The sequence below is a fragment of the Cucumis sativus genome, chromosome 4, assembly GCF_000004075.3.
Source record: "Cucumis sativus cultivar 9930 chromosome 4, Cucumber_9930_V3, whole genome shotgun sequence".
Classification (NCBI taxonomy): domain Eukaryota; kingdom Viridiplantae; phylum Streptophyta; class Magnoliopsida; order Cucurbitales; family Cucurbitaceae; genus Cucumis; species Cucumis sativus.
The window spans coordinates 7467997-7488977 of record NC_026658.2 but is presented as its reverse complement, the minus strand read 5'-3'; the positions used below and the strand labels follow the sequence as shown (position 1 = coordinate 7488977).

Sequence of the window (20981 nt, the reverse complement as noted above, 5' to 3'; positions counted from 1 at the left end):
TCTTTCGAGTTTCGTCGTCATTTAATCCATAGGGAGACAATGAAGGTTGCTACCCTCCTTTCTCTTTTGAAGGAGTCCACGTATAGGTTGGGGAGGAGGGATGTTCGTATTTGGAGTTCAAACCTTCGTGATAGCGTTTCTTGTAAAGCCTATTTCAGATTGTTGTCGAATCCCACCCCATTTAAGGAGTCTATTTTTTATGTGGTTTGGAGGATTAAGATTCCTAAGAAAGTTAGACTTTACGTGGCAAGTCTTGCTGGGTCAGCTGAACACCTTAGAAAGGCTCGTTAGGAGAAGGACCTTGCGTGCAGGGCCTTTGACAGAAAGCGGAGGAGGCCTTTGATTGTCTTCCATGGGGTTGTCAGTATTGCTCAAGTGGTGTGGAGTTTTACTTTGCAGGAGTTCAAGGTTTGGCTAGCCGACCATTGTGACGTTCGTGTTGTGATTGTGGAATTCCTCCTCCATCCACCTTTCGGAGACAAATGTCAGTTTCTGTGGTTTGTGAGGGTGTGTGATGTGTTACGGGATATTTGGGGGGAGATGAATAATAGAGATTTTAGAGCGAGGGATAGGGACCCTTGTATGTTTGGTCCTTAGTTAGATTTCATGTGCCCTTTTGGGCTTCGGTTTTGAAACTTTTTTATAACTATTCACTCGTAACATTTTACTTACTTGGAACCTCTTCGTTTAGTTGGGGTGTTTTGGGAGGATTGTTTTTTTATGCCCTCGTATTCTTTCGTTTTTTCTCAATGAAAGTTGTTTTCATAAAAAAAAAAAAAAAACTTAATGAGTAGTTACAAAAAACAATTGTCAGTAATGTCCAAACAACACTGGGAACCCTTTCCACTTCTCTAAAAATTCTATTTTTCTTCTCTCCCTATAAGATCCCACGACAACAAGGCACATATTCCGACTTGACACTAAGAACCTTTCCTTCTCCCGAAACAGTAAATGGAAAATGAACTCAATCATCTCAGAGTAGCTTCGTGTCAAGATACAAGATTACTGAAAGTCAAGCACCTTGAAAAAAAGGAAGGAAAAAGAAAAAGAATAAGAAACTTCCCTATAGACTGTGCGAAGCCCCGACTCTAAAAAATTCGATACAATTCTTTTTTTATCCTTTGATAAAGAAGTTAACAAAGAGCCTACCAAAGAAGAAAACTTTTTCAAAAGTTGATCTAGAGTAATAAATCTAAAAAGTTGATCTAGAGTAATAAATCTTTCGCGAATAACTTAGTAGAAGAACTTAACCTCATTTGGGATTTCACCTTCCATAGTGCAGGAAAAAGAAAATTTCTAGAGAGGGTAGGGTCTAGCAAGTATGAAAGAAAGAGCTACAAGTGAAACCCGCACAAGAGAAAGCTCAAAATATATCTTAATGGTCAAATAACAATAATTCAAAAGGATCAAAGAGTGCACCTAGACATTTGAACTAGGCTACGACCTTACTTGAACTGGATCTGTTCTACAGGTTGTACATCTTTGTCTTTGAGTTCTAAAGACATCTGAACTAGGCTCACAACCCCTTAGCACTCTCATCATTTCCAACAAAATGGAACAAGCTACTTTACAAGGTTTTGATTTGGATTCGAGGATGAATCCTTTAAAAGAAGGAAAGGATGATATAAACCATATGGGCGTCAAATTACTAATTAATTTTTTTAATAATTTTGATTAGTTTTAATATTTTCCAAATTTATCCTTTTTATGACAAGTAAGGTTAATTTTGTCATTTTACTATGTTTGCATTAGAGTTTTATTGGAAAACTATTTAAATTTTTGTCTTTAGATTTTTCAAAAGTTAAGTTTTATGGTGAATTGAATTTAGCCTTTGAGCTTTTCTTTCAAGGTTAGCTTGGAGAGCTTCTTGAATTTTGCAATTCATGTATGCCACAACATTCAAGATCGATCATCCTATTGTGTGGAGTGTTCAAATCTTGGGCAAGGGAACTTGTTCTTTGTCTCAAGATATTTGATCTTAAAGCAATCCGTGTCTAACCCAATCCTTAGGGTTGAAATTGAGCTAATTTGAGGGTTATAGTGATTCAGAATTAGTTTCTTTCATTCATTTGTATTAAAAAATTATTAACTTCCATGGATTAGATTGAATTCTGCTCACCTTATAGCGTCACCCTGGTGCACACTTTCTAAGCTCTTTGTAGATTATTCAATTCAAAATATTTGCTGAATTGGATTGCATTTATTGTCTCTCTGTCATATTTTCATATATGTTAGTTATCTTTGGCTTTATGTATTAGGTTTTCTTACTTATGTTTCTTGTACTTTGAGCATTAGTCTCTTTTCATTATTTCAATGAAGAGATTTGTTTCCTTTTCAAAAGCTAAATAAGATATATTGTGTGTCTAGTCATCAAACCATTGCAAGTGAATAAGGCTCTATTAGAATTTTGGCTTCTAAAGACAATGATTGCTTGACATTTATTTGAATTCAAAATCAACTTGAACGGAAAATTAAATTAAAAAATAATCTAATCAATGCTTCAGTTTGGGATCCCATAGTTATAAAAGTAGAAATTATAAAACTTTAACAAACTGTATATCTTCGGAAGAAGAAAACATAAAATTAAATGTGAAGCAGTTCAAAGCAGAATTTAAGAACCAAGCTATTTTCCACGGCCCTTCAAACAAATTCTGTCGTTTGCCTAAGTTCTGTTTTTACCTTAAATGAACATCTAGAAAAGGAAAAGTATTGGCATGCTTAGTAAGAGACCTGACTGTTGGGATCAGGACATGTACATACAACCACCATGACTATGCAGGTATAAGTATGGTGGAACCCAAACTTGCCTCCTCCCGGTGCTCACTCCTCTTTAATAACTTGGGATGTGCATCTCTTTTATACACATAGTTATGTGTACATCTCTCTCATATATACAGAATCCATTGAGCGTGCATCTCTTTCATATACACAAAACCCACTGAGATGCAGTTTATGCAATGATTAAAGATGGAGCCATTTGGGTTTTATCTCAAGTTTGATATGTGAAATGTGAAAGAAAATGGAAAAAATGAAGAAGGTGGCTAGTTATAGAGGATAAATAAATGAAACAAATTTACCTTTATTGCTTCGGAAGAAAGAGGTTCTTGTGGCTCTAGGCGAAAATTGTAAGGGATTTTAAGAAAATCATCTAAATACCTTGGAGCTGTTAGATTTACAAGGCACTTATTAGAAGATACTGCATTCTAGTCTGGAAACATTTTTTATTAAGATTCTGTGATTGCTCACATTAAGATACACATTACTTGAATGTAGTCGCTTTTACATTGTTAATGCTAGCTTGTAATAGTGGTGTGAGTAATTATATACTCTGTTATGCTGTACATATGGGCAACAAATGATGAAAATAAATTACTAATTAAAAATAAAATGGATAGGGTTTTGTTTCTAATAATGCAACTAAAAAAATTATAATACCTTTCGGGAATTTGTACATTGTACTAGTGAAAAACTGGAAAGTAGGTGAATTTGAAGAATTTGTTTGCATTTCCCCAACTTTTTTCTTATGAAAGGAGATCAGCTCCTAAATTTTCCTTATCTGAAAAGAATGTATTGTTGCAGTGATGCGGGGATTGGTTCATTCATAGAGCCAATCTCTGCCGTTCCTTTAAATGATGAGTTGCAACAAGCAAGGGCTTCAGTGGCAAAAGCTGAGGAAGATGTTCTCTTTGTGCTAACTGAAAAGGTATGTGTGAGATGGTTAAAAAATAATAGGTGATCATAAACGTCAAAAGTAGAACACCAACGTTAATTTTGGAAACTACGTTGTTTATTATGCAACCACCATCCTTTTGGTGATTTTGAAGTTTACATATATTTAGAGTATATTAGTTTATGGTATGAATATGATGTTAAATAATAGTTAATCCTAAAATTTTAAGCTTTTAGGTTAGAATTAATATAGTCTTAATATCAATTAATTATATTTTAAATCTTATTTATGTTCCGCGACAGGTGAAAATGGATTTTGAAGATATTAGCAAACTCATTGGCTGTATAATTGAATTAGATGTGGTGAGTATTTTTCACAACACCCTCAACTCCTTTGCCTTCTCATTCCTTTCTTTGGCCAATTCTAGATGTTCTTGTTCAAAATGCAACACTAACACTAACTATATCTAGTTGAAGATTCTTGAAGTATCTAAATGAATGATTGAAATGTATATATTAGTTTGAATGATGTGCACACAAAAGTATGGCTAACTCACCCCAACTTGAAGAATGAAACCAATATGTCAAGGTGGAATTTTATTGATGCCAGTTGAGTTGATAGGGGCACTGCTTCCCCATGGTACGGATGATGGTTATGAGTAGTTATGGGGGGTGGTTACTAGACAGTTATGAAGGTCTGTCTAAATTGGAGGTGGTATCTGAAAGTGGGTAGGAAGGTTTTAGTCTTTATATTGGGTTTCTCTCTAGTGTTGGAGGAATGGTCTATGTAAGTACTGTTATATATATATTTACAGTGTATTCAAAACTTCTTTGTAGACCAAGATGAAGAATTTTCATCCCAATGTTCTGCCACCGATCCCTTTGGAAGTAATGCAACCCTATACAACCTTGGATGACAAGTGCACAAAGGGAGCCAATCCATCCCAATGGTCTAGCCAAAAAACAATTGTGGTACCTAAACCAAGTTTAAAGATGCCAAAGCATCCACCTTTAACCAGGTTCTAGATATGGTAATCCAGGGGTTCCCAAAACTATTACCATTATTCCCAGCGTTGTGCTAATCTTTGGCATGTGTGCTTCAAACATCCTGGTACCAAAACGAGTTTTCTTCATCAAGATACCTGCAACCCCATCGGGTTTCACAAAAAGCACGTATCTTCTCGATCACTTTCCTTTAATCTTGGAAGCTGATGCTTTTCTTTGGGGTCCCTCTCCTTTTTGGTTTTGTCCTGTCCAGTGAATGTAATCAGATTATTGTTGAAACTGTGAGCAGTTCAAACTTCCATGGTTGGGCTGGTTTCATTCTCCATGAGTGGTTGGATAAGTTAAATTGGCAGTAAAAGCTTGGAATATTGCGGTGCAAGCCAAGGTCAAAGAAAGAGAGAAAATCTTTCTGTCAGAATTAGAAAAATATGATTCCGTGGCTGAGTTGATCGGGTTAAATGAAGAAGAGCTGGGCTCTAGAACAGCTATGCAAGCGGAATTAATTAGCATTTTCCAAAATGAAGAGCGGAATTATATTCAGAAAAGTAAACTCATTTGGCTGTCTTTGGGTGATGAGAATACAGGTTTCTTCCACCGCTTTCTAAATGCAAAGAAAAGAAGGAACCTCATAACCGAATTAAAAGACGATAATGGGGTCGTTTTGACTTCTTTCCGCGACATTGAAAGGATTGTGCTAGAATTTTTTGAGACACTTTACACAAGAATTCCGGGGGACAGATTCATCCCTATTAATAGTGATTGGTCTGGTGTTTCCGCAATTCAAATGAGGCTCTTGTTACCCAGTTTTCAGTGGAGGAAATCTTTAAAACCTTAAAGGCACTTGGCAGAAATAAAGCTCCGAGCCCAGATGGATTCACAGCGGAGTTCCTAATCAATCACTGGTCTATTTTCAAGGATATCTTCAAATCTTTCCACAAAAATGGAAGATTAAATGTTTGCATTCAAGAAAACTTCATTTGTTTAGTGCATAAAAAAGAGAACGCGACTCTAGTCAAGGATTTCCGCCCAATCAGTCTTACTACGTTAGCATACAAGGTAGTTGCAAAAGTTCTATCTGAATGTCTAAAACATGTTATGGATGCAATTATAAGTCCTACTCAAAGTGCCTTTATTAAAGGTAGGCAAATTCTTGACCCAATTTTAATTGCTTACGAGGCAGTAGTGGAAGATTATAGGGAAAACGGAAAAAAAGTTGGATTTTAAAACTTGATTTGGAAAAAGCCTTTGATAACCGATTGGAACTTTTTAGAAAATATTTTATCTCTAAAAAAGTTTAGTTCCATGTAGATCTCATGGATAATGGGCTGCCTAAAAAATCCAAAATTTTCAGTCTTCATTAATGGTAAGCCAAGAGGTCGAATAACAGCATCTAGAGGTATCCGCCAAGGGGACCCCCTCTCCCCCTTTTTATTTTTCCTAGTAAGTGAGGTTCCAGGAGAAATCATAAACTAGCTTCATAGTAACAGCCAGTTTGAAGGTTTCCTTGTTGGCAAAGACTTAATCCACCTCCCATTGCTTCAATTTGCTGATGACACTTTCTCTTTTGTAAGTACGACGTGATGATGCTTCTTAAGCTTAAAGACGCCATTAGATTATTTGAATGGTATTCGGGGCAGAAAGTAAACTGGGAGTGTTAATGTGGGAGAGGATGATTTGATTCAAACAACAAATCTGCTAGGGTGCAAGGCAGAAAAGCTTCTGATTATTTATTTAGGTTTCCCTTTTGAAGGCTACCCTCGGGAAAAGATGTTCTGGCAACCAGTCATCGATCAAATTCATAAGAAACTAGATAGGTGGAAAATATATAACATCTCTAGAGGCGGAAGACATCCATTATGCAAATCAGTTCTGGTTAGCCTTCCTACATATTACCTATCTTTATTTTCAATACCAAAAAATGTGGCTGCATCTATAGAGAGGATCATACAAAATTTCTTTTGGGAAAGCCATGCCGGTAGCAAAATCAACCACCTTGTTAAATGGAACAAGGCTTCAGCTCCTCTAAAAGATGGGGGCTTCGGCCTAGGAGGAATTAAAAATCATAACACCACTTTGCTCGCTAAATGCGGTTGGAGATTCTCAAAAGAAGAGTCAGCTCTTTGGAGGCAAATGATTAGAAGCATTCACAGAAAGGAGCCATTTGATTGGTTCACTAAAGGGCAGTCCGGTAATAGCCTAAGGAGTTCTTGGGTTAGCATTGCTAGAGTTGGAGGTCGGTTGACTCATTAGCCTCTTTTAATCTTGGAAACAGCCATAGAATTGGCTTTTGGACAGATCTTTGGGTTTGTAACGCCCCCTTCAAAGAGCAATATTCTAGGCTTTTTAGAATTGCTCTGTTGCCCACCGGTTCAGTTGCTGCACATTGGGACCGTGATATTTCTTCTTGGTCATTGGCTTTTAGAAGAAGTCTAAAGGATGATGAAATTGTAGATTTTTAATCACTGCTTTCCCCCCTCTCTTCTGAAAAAGTGTTTAACTCTGACGAGTATAGAACATGGTCCACTGATCCTCAAGGCTGGTTTTCAGTTAAGTCTCTTTCGGCTCACTTAAAGTCTGCCTCTCCAATGGATAAACGTCTGTTTTCAGCAATTTGGGAAACAGGCAGCCCACGGAGAATTAATATTTTGATTTGGATTATGGTCTTCGGATCCCTCAATAGTTCAGAAATCTTGCAAAAGAAAGCCCCCAATAAAAGCCTCTCCCCCTCGATCTGTCCTCTTTGTTTGAAGGCTAGTGAGAGTCTTTCTAATATTTTCCTGAACTTTCCTGTCTCTTCGTTCTACTGGGCAAGGATTTTCTCCTTGTTTAACTTAGCTTGGGATTTTGACATTTCACTAAGTGCTAGTTTGACTCAACTTCTGTAGGGTCCAATTTTGCCCAAAAAATCAAATATCATATGGGAAAACTTGTCCAAAGCTTTACTTTCAAAATTATGGTTCGAACGAAATCAACATATCTTCCTTGATAAAGTAAGGGCAAGGGCAGAAATTATGCATGTAGCAGACCTTAACGCAGCAGCTTGGTGTTCCCTTAAAAAGGAGTTTGCTAATTATTCCATCCAAGACATTTTCCTTCATTAGGCTGCCTTGCTCTTTCAACCTGCCTAATCTTTTGCTGCCTCAGTTTAAATGTCTGCAGGTAATTCAGTCTGTAGCCCTCTAATGCTTTTTGAAGCCTTGAAGGATTGCCCCAGTTTCAGATTGTTTTTGCCCCCCCTCCCCATTTAGTTTATTGTTGTTGTTTCTTCCGGTCCCATATTGTTTTTCTGGACCTTTGCACTAAGCTGGCTGCTTTTATTATGTTTTCTTTATTGTTTTGATTGGTTGTACTCGGGATATGATGTTTGGCGCTATAGGGGTGTCAACCTAGTTGAGATGCCTGGGTGCGCCTTTTGATCCCTCTAGGACACCCTTGATTACTACTTCTTTATTGTTCTCTTTGTATAAATCTCTTGTACCTTGAGTTCATATTAATAAAGAAGTTTTTGTCTCCGTTTCAAAAAAAAGATACCGGCAACCCCATTTTGGCAAATGTGCCAGGTTCTTTTCTTTAAGACCTCAGTTGTACTCGAGGTCTTGAGAGAAAATGAGTTGTATACAAATTAAAATGAATATCAGTTTGCTCGTGAGAGGATGGTGAAGTGATAGAATCTTGTACCTTGAGTTCATATTAATAAAGAAGTTTTTGTCTCCGTTTCAAAAAAAAGATACCGGCAACCCCATTTTGGCAAATGTGCCAGGTTCTTTTCTTTAAGACCTCAGTTGTACTCAAGGTCTTGAGAGAAAATGAGTTGTATACAAATTAAAATGAATATCAGTTTGCTCGTGAGAGGATGGTGAAGTGATAGAATCCCGTGTGGAAGCTTACGAACGGAGGTGCCATTGATCTCTAAAGCTGAGTAAAAGTATTCTCTCTTATTATCTAGTGATTGAAAAAGACCCAATATGTACGAGAAGATTATCAACCAATGTGCTGAAATTAAGCTATCAATCTAAACTTATATGGAAAGAAAAATCATTACTATACAAGGAAATAATTTGAGTTACTTGACTTGTAATATCATCAAGTGTCTATCTCAAAAACAATATTATCTATATAACCACCCTTTTTTTTCTTTTTAAATTTATCTCAACACTAATCTTGACAATTGGCATCGACATATTTATTTATGAATTTCTCTGAAATCATCACAATATCCCTGTTCTCCAATGTTATTCCTTAGTTGGAAAATTTATGTTTTTCCTTAATGGATAGGTCAATGCTCGAGCATCTTATGGTCTTTCATTTGGGGGGACGTGCCCCAATTTAGTCCTACTAGAAGGCTGCAACTCTTCTATTGCTAATGTCTGTTTATCAGGGGACCAATCTGAGGCATCACACTTGAAGAAGAATGAATGGGTCCTCTATTTACAAAATACCCATCACCCTTTACTACTTCAGCAATATAGAGAAAATTTGAAAAATGCTAAGAGGGATGTTAAAAATGCTTTTAATGTAAGCTATCCTGAGTCTGATACTGTAGAGCAATTATTTATTAAATTGAGCTGTTCTGATCCATCATTTTTCTCCTAGGAGATGGGGAGAAAACCTCCTGGAGGGAATATGTCATGGAAAGAAAAAGAAGTTATAGATATTTCATTATTTAAAATGAAGGTAATTTGTTAATGTGATTTAGTGTCCGTTGATGAGATCTTCTTGTATTATTCTTTAATACATTCAAATACAAAAGTGCTTCTTATTAGGTTGATCAATTGGAGCAAGCTCGTCCTGTTTCGGTTGATTTTTCAATATCTCGCAGAATAAAAGTTTTAGTTATAACGGGTCCTAATACTGGGGGTAAGACTGTTTGTTTGAAGACCATTGGATTGGCAGCTATGATGGCAAAATCAGGTATTTTTAAGAATGGTCGGCTTCTTTTATTATTATTATTTATTTATCTTAAATTAATTTTTCTTTTCTGGTTTAGTAAATGATTTATTTCTGTAATGAATTCAAGCTGAGCTTGGTTGCTCAATCTTGTTTGGCCCAAGTGGGGCTGGTAATGGGGTGGAATGGGGTCTAATTTACGTAACAATTCAAAATGTGGTGGAATGAGATGCAGACGAATATTACATATATGATGACTAGAAAAAATTTGATATTGAAAGACCTTCTTCATTATTACTATGCTTCAACTTTTTCGCTTGTGATATTGGCTTTATAAAATTGAATATTTAAATGACCTTTCTTTCCTTTCGTTCACATTGTAGGGCTTCACGTTTTAGCTTCAGAGTCCGTACAAATCCCTTGGTTTGATTCTATTTTTGCTGATATCGGTGATGAACAGTCCCTTACCCAATCTCTGTCCACCTTTTCTGGCCATTTGAGAAAAATAAGTGTAAGTAAATTTGGATCCAATCCTATTTTTGTCCCCTTCATTCATTGTTCGAATTATTTTATCTTTATCTTTTATCTTTTTTTGGTTTAGATAGTATCCTTTTCTATATATTCTCACGAGCTGTATTTTTTAACTAAAGAAACAATTTCATCGATGTATGAAATTACGAAAAAGGGGAAAGGATCCCAATCCAAAGGAGTTATGAAAGATGTCTCCGATTGGACAAACAAGTGGCGAAGCTATATGTGGAATATATCTGGAGAAAAGCCTAAACAAGTTACACAAGATATATCTGAGAAAATAACATGTTCCAAGAAAATTAGAAAAGATCAAATGACTGCTCTTTGTTGTTGAAAATGTGTCTGTTATGATCAGACTAAACCGACCAAACAAATACCCTGATGAGATGCATCCCTAAAAGACTCTTCCTTCTTTTGAATGTATGATTCTCAAGAATGGAAGATAAAAAAACAGGGGATGTCGATGGGTGAAACCAAAGACCAATTTTTTATTTTTTTTAAAAGGAAACAAGCATCTTCATTAAGATAATGGAATGAGACAATACATAGTGAGAATTGAGAAGTATTACAATGAAGAGACAAATGTGAGGATCATCGAGTGCACCTGAACATCTCAACTAGGTTGACACCCCTTAGCACTATCATCATCTCCTAAATAAGTAGGAATAAATAAGACACGGACTCGGACATAGGACAAGGACCCGGATACGGATACGCAGGACATGGCGATATGCCAATTTCTAAAATATTAGGATGAGGACACATTGAGGATACACTATTTTTTTTTTTTTTTAATTATACATTTAACATAAAATACTAAGTATACTCCACTAAAAAAGCATAAAATTCTTAATGCGGGAGAAAGTTACCAACAAAGTGGAGTGCACTTTTAGCAAATTCTTTTGGGAAGGACATAACGGTGGAAAATTGAATCATTTGATGAAATGGGAAGTTGTCTCAAGGTCTTTAAATAATGGCAGCCTAGGCTGGGTGGTTTAAAGAATAAAAATCTGGCCCTTTTAGCTTAATTGGGCTTTGCGGTTCTTCCATGAGAAAAATTCCCTATACATGTTGCCAAGTAATGAAAAGCATCCACACTACGGATTTATTCAAATGGCCACACGACTGGAAAATCTTGTTTTTGTCTTCGAAGCCAGTGGGTCAACATTTCAAGAACTTGGCTGAAAGTTGACGTTTTAGCTTCCTGTAAAGTCGGCAATGGCAGAAGGGTTGGCTTTTGGGTTGACTATTGGATTGATAATCTCCCTTTGTGTGTAAGGTTACCAAATCTCTATAGAATTGCCCAGCTCCCAAATGGTTCAGATGCTACCATTAGGACCATAATTGTTCCTCATGGTCTCCAATGTTTGGAAGGTTTCTTAAGGATGGTGAAATTTCGGATCTACAATCCTTACATGGCTTGATTTCAAGATTTCAGGTGAAAGACAGCCCTGATAAGTGGTTTTGGTCTGTTGATTCCAGCAAGATGTTTTCAGTCTCACTTGTTAACCCTAAAAGAAATGCAGCAACTTGGTGTTCTTCAAATGCAAAATTCAAAGATTACTCCATTCAAGACATCTGCCTCAATTGGACCGCCTTCATCGGATGAGTTACAAAGTAGTTTCCCTCGATTGCCAGTTCAGAAATAGTGCTTTTGTAGTTTGGACGGGTTTTATATGTATTTCTGCCGTTTTGTTTTTCCTTTCAGCCTTGTTTTAGTCTACCATAGGTAGCTTTCGTAGTTATTTTGGTGGTTACTTTGGTATTTTCATGACCTTAGTATTTTTCTTGTATTTTGGTCTTTTCTTTGTATTTTAGATATGATGAGGGTGCTATGGGGGTGTCAACCTAGTTGAGATGTTCGGGTGCACCTACTGATCCTTTCTCTCCCGCTTTTCTTGGCTTCCCTATTGTTCTCATTGTATAGATCTCTTGTACATTGAGTTTATTAATAATAAAGAAGCTTGTCTTCTTTTCAAAAAAAAAGGTCTCACTTGTTAACCATCTCCCCGTGTCATCTCCCATTGAGAAAGATTTGGAAAAAGCTTCGTGGAAATCCATGAGCCGAAGTAGAGTAAACATTCTGGTGTGAATAATGCTTAAAGGCAAAAAATAATTCAAACAAAAAGTGCCTTCTCACAGTTCATCTCCTTCCATCTGCCCCTCGTGTCAGGTGGCCAGCGAGCATTCACAGCATCTATCCTTTACTTGTCCCTTTGTGCATAGATATTGGGTGAAGTTGTTTGACTTTTGTGGTTTGAAAAGGGTGTTTGATAGAGATTTTCCGAGCAATGTGCATCAACTTGTATTTATTGAAAGAAGAAAAGAGAAGAAATAAACTATTTTACGTGGAAACCCTAGAATAGGGAAAAAATCCATGATGCTATTTTTTTATTATTTTTCTGTATCTCATAATGATACATGGAACGTTTATTAATAGGTTGTATAGGTTGTAGAATCCAAAATAAAAATAATAAAGTTGATCACAAAACGGTAAATTCTCTCTCCCCTTCTCTCTTCCCTCTCTCCTACTTTCTTTCTCCTCCTCCTTCCCTTAAATTTTTTGCCGGTTGATTACCTTATCCGGTAGACACTGCTAGTCGTTGCCTTGTTCTTGGACATTACCCTAGCTACCATTCTTACTTTCTCAAAGATGGAAGTAAAAAGCTGCAAAATCGAAAACCTAATTTTCTGTATCTGGCATGAAGATAAAGCTTTTCACATTGAAGATGTTGAAGCTAATATTTCTATGTCTTTATCAATCCTTCAACTTAGTTGGTTCATTGAAACGGTGAAAGATTTGAACAAGAAATCTAAAGAAGATTATTTCTATAAGAAAGAAAAAGTTGAGTGTGGAAGGGTTGAAGCTTCTAAATTCAGATCCAAAAGTGGGTGGGTTCTGAGATGCATTGCATGGCCTCGTTCTGGAGGGAGATCATTTATTCATATCCCCATTGGTGAAGATAAACAAGGGTGGAAAAGTTTCAGAAAAACGTTGGGAGACTTCAAGGACATCCATGACTACAATTTCTGGTTCTCCACCCAATCCATGTTCAACTCCTTTATGAAGCACCCGAACAGAAATACGAAAGGAAGCTATGTGGAGATAGCAAAATCAAAAGAGTCACCCAAGACCTCTTTCCGATACCACAAAACAAAGTACAAGCAAATATTGGGTGATTAAAAATCCGGTAGTCTTCAAAGTCGATTTTGATAATCTTTAGGTTGTTTCAAAACTTTTTGAATTTGATAGTTGGGTAAAAATTAATATGGCATCAGAACTCTTTTTCGACTCAAAAGTTATCATCAATCCATTATTTGCAGACAATGCTTTGATTGAATTGGATCGTGGTCCTTTGAAGGAGTTCATTGAAAATCCAGGCAAATGACAATCTTTTGGTTCTTTCATTTAAAGTTTGAAAAGTGGAACAATCTAATCCATGGAAGACCGTTATATTCGAAAGGCTTTGGAGGGTGGATCTCAATAAAAAATCTACCCCTTGATTATTGGTGTAATAAAACTTTTGAAGTGATTGGAGCTCATTTTGGAGGTCTAGAAAATATTGCAGCTGAAACTATCAACTTCATTGATGTCTCAGAAACCAAGATTCAAGTGAAGGAAAATCTGTGTGGTTTCATTCCGACAACCATTGAGATTTTTGATGAAAGAAGAGGAAACATTTTTTTGAATTTTGGGGATATCTCTGTATCCAATCCACCCAGCAAATTTCAAGGTGATTTATTTACTCTCGATTTTTCTAATCCTTTAGATATTGTCAGATTAAGCCAAGTTATGAAGGACGAAGGCTTCGAGGAAGATTCATTTAGCTCCAAGTTTGACTATCTCCTTCCTTCGAACTCCATCCCAAGCACGCAAAGGAACCCTTATGAGTCGTCTGAAAGGCTGTTCAAACTTCTTCAACAGAAACCAATACCATCTCTCCGGAACTGCAATGCATCGTCGGATTCTGGGAATTCTTCCCTTCAACATCCGGCTAATGTTAGTTCCGTTAGTAAACAGTGGGCAGAAGACAATCGAAAGTCTGAGAATTCCAAGAGCCGTTCAAAATCAGAACCACCAATCAGGAGAAACTCGGCCTTCCCGCCAAAGGAAACTTCTTTTAATTTTATTCCATTTAAAAAATCACTTGTAGGAGACCAGCAGTCACTTACATGTAGTAATAAAGATAATAGTAATGTTTCTATGATTAAGAGTGCCAGCAAGAATTTAATCTCCACGAAGGCCAATGATAAAAGTAATAAAGTTCAGATGGGAGCTACATTTACTCTGCCAGAAAATGAAAAGTTGTTATTAAAGAAGAAAGAGAAGGGTGCGGAAGACAGCTGTGTTATCAATTTAGTGGGTCCCAGGCTCCTTCCAACGTCTGCTAATTTTGAAAATAAGGCATGTGAGAAGTCAAAAAATGGAGAGCAAAGGTCACCTATCTCTAAAAGTAAAATTAAAAAAAAAGCAGCTGTATTTTTCCTATTGATAACAGCAACTCCAGCAAGTCAGTCGACAAAGAAGTAAGTTCTTCTCCTCCCTTGTCAGCTTGGTTTAACATAGCTACAAAGGTTTCTTGCCCCCCAAAAATAATAAAAGATAATTAGGACACTATAAGATCTTAACAAACTCTTGGGCTTTCAACATACAACAAGACCGAACTTGATAACACAAGACTTGAAGCTTTGTCTGAGTAGCTCTTTTGTGAGAATATCAACAATTTGTTGACTTAAAGGTATGTAAGGAATGTAGATGCTACCACTGTCCAATTTCTCTTTGATAAAGTGTCTGTCAATCTCTACATGTTTAGTTCTGTCATGTTGGACCGGGTTATTAGCAATCCTGATAGCCGCTTTATTATCACAAAAAAATTTCATAGGCACCTCATAGTCCTAGTGAAGGTCGAATAACACCTTTTGAAGCCAAACTTTCTCACAGATTCCCAAACTCATGGCCTTGTATTCAGCTTCAATACTACTCCTGGCAACAACCCCTTGCTTGTTGCTTCTCCAAGTAACGAGATTGCCCCATACATAGGTACGGTACTCGGAAGTAGATTTTTTTAATCAACAATAGACCTTGCCCAGTCAGAATCTGTATATGCCTCAATACACTTTTTGTCAGGAATTATTTTTAAATATCTTAGGATTCTGTTTACTGCCTTCATGTGTTCTTCGTAAGGAGTTTGCATGAACTGACTAACAGTACTCACAACATATGAGATGTCAGGCCTAGTGTGAGATAAATAAATCAGTTTGCCCACTAGGCGTTGATACTTTTCTTTGTCAATTATCACTTGTATCTATGAGTTTGGCATTGGGCTCAATACATGTATCAACGAGACATCCTAACATACCTGTCTCAGTTAACAAATCAAGGGTGTATTTCCTCTAGGATACAGAGATGCCTTCTCTAGATCTGGCAATTTCCATCCCAAGGAAGTTTTTCAGATTCCTCAAGTCTTTAATTTCAAACTCATCCCCCATCTTCCTTTTTAATCGGAGGATTCCATTGGCATCATCGCCAGATAGAACAATGTCAACAACATAAACTATCAAAACTGTACTTTTTCCAAACTTGGAGATTTTTGTGAATAAAGTATGATTAGAATGCCCTTGAGTGTACCCTTGAGACTTGACAAAGGTGGTAAATCTGTCAAACCAAGCTCTTGGTGACTGTTTCAACCCATACAAGGACTTTCGAAGTCTGCAAACCTGATGGTCAAACTGGGCTTCGAATCCCGGTGGAGGACTCATATACACTTCTTCTTCTAAATCTCCATTCAAGAATGCATTCTTAACTTTTCTATTTCCCTTGTTTTTGGCTGTGACAAAGATTCCCCTGCTGCCAGTGAACCTCCTCGCCCCAACATCAATTCGACAGACAACCTTGCAAACATCTTCTGAGTTTCTTTGAATTGCTTCCGTCGTTGTTCAGCCAACCCTTTCAATGATTCTTCCAACTCAGGTAATCTTCGAATGACTCCTTTGGTAGTCTCGATCTCCCTATATATGGCGTCAATCCGCCCCTCAAACTTCTTTGCCATTGTATTGGTCCAATCACCCCAAGGATGAAGGCTCGAATACCAATTTGTAAGGTTTCCCTTACAATGTAAATTCCAACCATCTCTCACTGTAAGAGTCTCAAGCCAATTCCAAGCTAAAGAAAATGGAAGAACAACCCAAGCTACTTATACTACCCTTTCCTTTCTCAAAATACCCTTTTCTCCCTCTCGTGGTCCCCTCAAACCCATTACATAACTTTACGTTCCTCATTCTCATGGATAACTAACTTCCCCCCTTAATTTCATTCTTGCCCCTCCTGCAATATTGATGGATAATGGTGGCCTTGATAAAAGACTTTAGGCCCCTAAGTCTAACGACGGTTGTCTATTAGATAATTAGCTAAAACACCGTAGAAAGACGGAAAAGAGTGATGCCAACCATTCTTGCTCCAACACCAAGTGCTTTTATCAAAGGAAGGCAAATACTTGACCCAGTTTTAATTGCTAATGAAGTTGTAGAGGAGTACAGATCCAAGAAAAAAAGGGTGGATTCTTAAACTTGACTTAGAAAAAGCCTTTGATAGAGTTGATTGGGAGTTTCTAGAAAATGTGCTTCATGGAAATTTGTTTGATCCAAAATGGATTTCATGGATTATGGGATGCTTTTCAAACACGAAGTTTTCCATTTTTATCACCGGAAGACCAAGGGGAGAATTCTGGCCACTAGAGGAAATAGACAAGGGGACCCACTCTCCCCTTTCTTATTTCTTCTAGTAAGTGAAGTTTTTGAGTTCTTTGATTGCAAGATTACATGAAAAAGGAAGGTACGAAGGATTTTGGGTTGGAAAAGAAAAAGTGCATGTCTCTATCCTCCAATTCGCAGATGATACCCTAATTTTCTGCAAGTTTGATCATGAAATGCTTGATAATCTCCATGATATGATACTCTTGAACTGTTTGAATGGTGCTCAGGCCAAAAAATAAATTGGGAAAATCTGCTCTATGTGGCATTAATGGTGATGATGGCAAACTTCTCTTGGTGGCAACAAGGCTAAATTGTAAGGTGGACCACCTTCCACTTATATATGTAGGCCTACCCTTGGGTGGCTATCCGAAGAAGGTGGAATTTTGGCAACCGGTTATTGATAAGTTACAAGGCAAGCTGGACAAGTGGAGAAGATATAATCTTTCTCGGGGAGGAAGAGCTACTCTTTGCAAACCAATTCTCTAACCTTTGAATTTATCACATGTCTTCCATTTTGTTGCCAGGTAAGGTCTTATCAAAGATAGAACAAGTTCTGAGCAATTTCTTTGGGGAAGGAAACAACAGTGGAAAAATTAATCATTTAGTTAAATGAGACTTGGTCTCCAAAACACAAGAAGATGGAGGGCTCAGTTTAAAAGATCTAAGAGCAAGAAACTGATAGAACACTGATATAGTGTTTCTATTTATTGATATCTGCAACAGAATTACAATATAAAAGCAGTAAAAGAAAAATTAAAGAACCCTAACCCCCTGCCCTTCCTCTCTTTCAAGGAATATTGCAGCCTTAATTTTTCACACCCTTCTCCCTCCCAACAGACTCCTATTTATACTCCATAACCAACTCCTATTTATACTCTAACTAACTTTCTCTCTCCCTAACAAACTCCTACTTATGCTCTATTATTTTATTATGGAAGCATCTACTAACAATATTAAAACTATTAAGGCTATTCTCCCTAGCACGTGCGGTTAACCTTGCTTCTTCTTCCTTCTACTGTACTGGTGTATAATTGAGGGTCTATCAGAAACTTGGCTCTTTTAGCCAAATGGGGTAGGCGGTTCTTGAATGATGATTCATCACTTTGGAGTAAAATGGTTGCAAGCATTCATTGTAGATACAAATTTTGTTGGCACGCCTCGGGTAAGATTAGTTGCATCCTTTGAAGCCCATGGATAAATATTTCAAGGTCGTGGCAAAGAGTGGAGGCCTTAGTGGTGTTTAAACGTGGAAATGGGTTTTGGCTAGATTCTGGGTCGATAAAATCCCTCTAAAAACCAGATTTCCAAAACTACTTCAAATTCCACAATGCCGCAATGGCTCGGTTGTGGATCATTGGGATCAAGGTACTTCTTCACGGTCCATTTCTTTTAGAAGATTTTTAAAGGATGATGAGATACTTGATTTCCAAATTTTGTTTAGTATCATAGTCAAGGAAAAGGTGACAGGTTCTAGTGACAGACACTTTTGGTCCCTTGAAGCAAATGGATCCTTCACAGTCAAATCATTGGTAAATCATCTCTCTTTGGGTTCTCCACTTGACACGACAATAAAGAAGGTTTTATGGAAGACGAGAAGTCCTAGACGAGTTAATATTCTGTTATGGATTATAATTTTTGGTCACTTAAATTGCTCCTCGGTCTTACGAAGAAAGTGTCCTTCCCATTGTTTGTCTCCAAGTATTTGTGCACTGTGCAAAGGAGAAGAGGAAGACATTCTGCACATCCTCTTTTGAGTGCAGCTGTGCTCAAAATTGTTGGTTTGCATTATTTACGTTTTTTGACATCAGCTGGGTTTTTGGAAAAAGAGCCACAAGCAATGTTTTTAAGTCTTTTTAAGTTATTTATAAGTTCTGTTTTGGAAGTGATGATGGTGCTAAGGAGGTGTCAATCTAGTTGAGATGCCTGGATTCATCTCCAGATCCGATGCTTTATGCTTGTTGTTTTCATTGTATTTTGAGCATTAGCCTCATATCATTATCTTAATGAAGAGGCTTATTTCTTGTTAAAAAAATATTATTATAAAGAGGCTGGTTTCCTTTAAAAAAATAAATACGTGGAAGAGAAAACATAACAGAGTTCTTGGGAGGAGAGGGGCTGAATAGTTTCTTTTAATGAACTTATGTCAGGGCTACTTTATGGTCTACGTGAGAGTTTTCCCTCCCATTTCCAGCAAGGCTATTGTCTATAATGCAAATTGTTTCACTCACTTATTCGAATTATCTGATATATTTTCTTCATTTGATTACTTTCTTACATATGGCAGGACATACAGTCAGTTTCAACTAGTCAATCGTTGGTACTATTGGATGAAGTAAGTATGAAAGTCAGTATGGAAACCGTTGAAAAACCATCGTCAATTTTAGTCTAGTTTTTTCTGCTTGGTAGGTTGGTGCAGGGACCAATCCTCTGGAGGGAGCCGCACTTGGGATGTCACTGCTGGAATCTTTTGCTAAATCTGGCGCTGCATTGACAATTGCAACAACACATCATGGAGAGCTTAAAACCCTAAAATATAGGTACAATATGCAACTTATAGATAGGATTGAAAGCAAAATTTACAGGTTTTGGTTGCTTGACTTTTTAACTTTATAATAGAAACCTTGTTTATTATTATTATCATTTTTTTAAAAAGGAAACAAGCCCTCTCATTAAGATAATGAAATGAGACAATAGTACAATGGAAAGACAACAACTAATCCTAATGATTAGTGAGTGCACCTGGACATGAGACATCTCAACTAGGTTGACACCCCCTTAGCACTCATCATTTTCAATACAAAAATCGATGAAATCAAGTGTTACAAAGTTCAAGTAGAACATTCATACAGAAACAATACAAGAGCTAAAAATATTACAATTTGTAATACAAGAGAAAACAAGACCTTTGAACGAATGCTAAGAGGGAGGAAAAATAAAGGCCTTCAAGTTAAGATTAATTTCTTGGATGGAGAAAGCTTCAAGCTCTTTGTAGAGAGCACACCATGAAGAAGCATTTAGCCAAGCTATATCCGAGCGAATCATCCAAGGGGAGGCTTTGTCATGAAAGAGTCATTGGTTTCTCTCAAACCACAATTCAGCTAACGTTGCTTTGATTGCAATATGCCAAATCAATCTTGGTTTTTTCTTTTAAGCTGGGCACTGGTTTCTCTTAAAATGTCACTCTTTGGGGTATCCTTGTAGTGGGTAGGCCAAGATAAGTGGGGGATGAATAGCTTTACAATTCAGCTCGATAATTGCTGTCATCAATATTAAGACCAAAGATTGCTGATTTCTCCCAATTTAGTCTTTGCCCCAAGCGCCATTCAAACAGTTCAATAATTTTCTTCAAATTATCTAACATCTCATCATTGTATTTGCAAAAATTCAAAGTGTCATCAGCATATTGGAGGAAACATGAACTTTGTCTTCTCCCGCAATAAACCCTTTGAATTTCCATTTTTCATGTATTTTAGCCAGAAGTGTATTCAAAACTTCCCTGACTAGAAGGAAAAGGAAAGGTGAGAGAGAATCACCTTGTCTAATATCTCTTGTAGCTTTTATCCTTCCCCTTGGTCTACCATTGATGAAAATTGAGAATTTTGAATTTGACACACAGCCCATTATCCATGAAGACCATATGCGATCAAAGTTTTTTCAGGCGAATTTTTTTCCTGCAAAAGCCCAATCTACTCGGTCAAAGGCCTTCTCGAGGTCTAATTTCAGAATCCACCTCTTTTTCTTAGAGCAATATTCTTCCACAGTTCCACTACTTCATTGGCTATAAGAATCGGGTCTATTAATTTGTCTTCCTCCAATAAAGGGCCTTTGAGATAATAATTTTCTTAAGCCCTCGGCTAACACTTTTTACAACTAAACTTATATGTCAAAGTAGTTAAGCTGATTAATAGAAATCTTGTCTAAAAAATAATAAAACTAATAAATCAAAGTAACCTTTTGCATGTACATGCTTTTTTAGTAATTTTTTCCTTTTTCTAGTTCAAAGATCTTTGATTCATGGTTATGAAGTTTTTCTCCACAGCAATGAGGTCTTTGAAAACGCATGTATGGAATTTGATGAGGTGAACCTAAAGCCAACTTACAAGATTCTCTGGGGAATACCAGGTTCTCACTATTGA

The 20981-nt window shown here is 37.0% G+C and overlaps 1 protein-coding gene across 2 annotated transcripts in view; it reads left to right on the top strand.

The window, feature by feature from the left end:
* The window catches only part of LOC101220812 (endonuclease MutS2), a 34237-nt gene that overhangs the window by 7239 nt on the left and 6017 nt on the right, over nucleotides 1–20981 (top strand). Inside the window, exons 8-16 of one of the 2 annotated variants that reach the window (XM_011655094.2) lie at nucleotides 3580–3703; nucleotides 3973–4032; nucleotides 8950–9189; nucleotides 9271–9348; nucleotides 9438–9585; nucleotides 9945–10072; nucleotides 19130–19177; nucleotides 19252–19382; nucleotides 20885–20967. In XM_011655094.2, coding sequence (XP_011653396.1) covers nucleotides 3580–3703; nucleotides 3973–4032; nucleotides 8950–9189; nucleotides 9271–9348; nucleotides 9438–9585; nucleotides 9945–10072; nucleotides 19130–19177; nucleotides 19252–19382; nucleotides 20885–20967 — 1040 coding nt within the window. Of the gene's footprint in view, nucleotides 1–3579; nucleotides 3704–3972; nucleotides 4033–8949; nucleotides 9190–9267; nucleotides 9349–9437; nucleotides 9586–9944; nucleotides 10073–19129; nucleotides 19178–19251; nucleotides 19383–20884; nucleotides 20968–20981 lie in introns of both variants that reach the window. The other variant, XM_004137221.3, reaches the window with a different exon arrangement.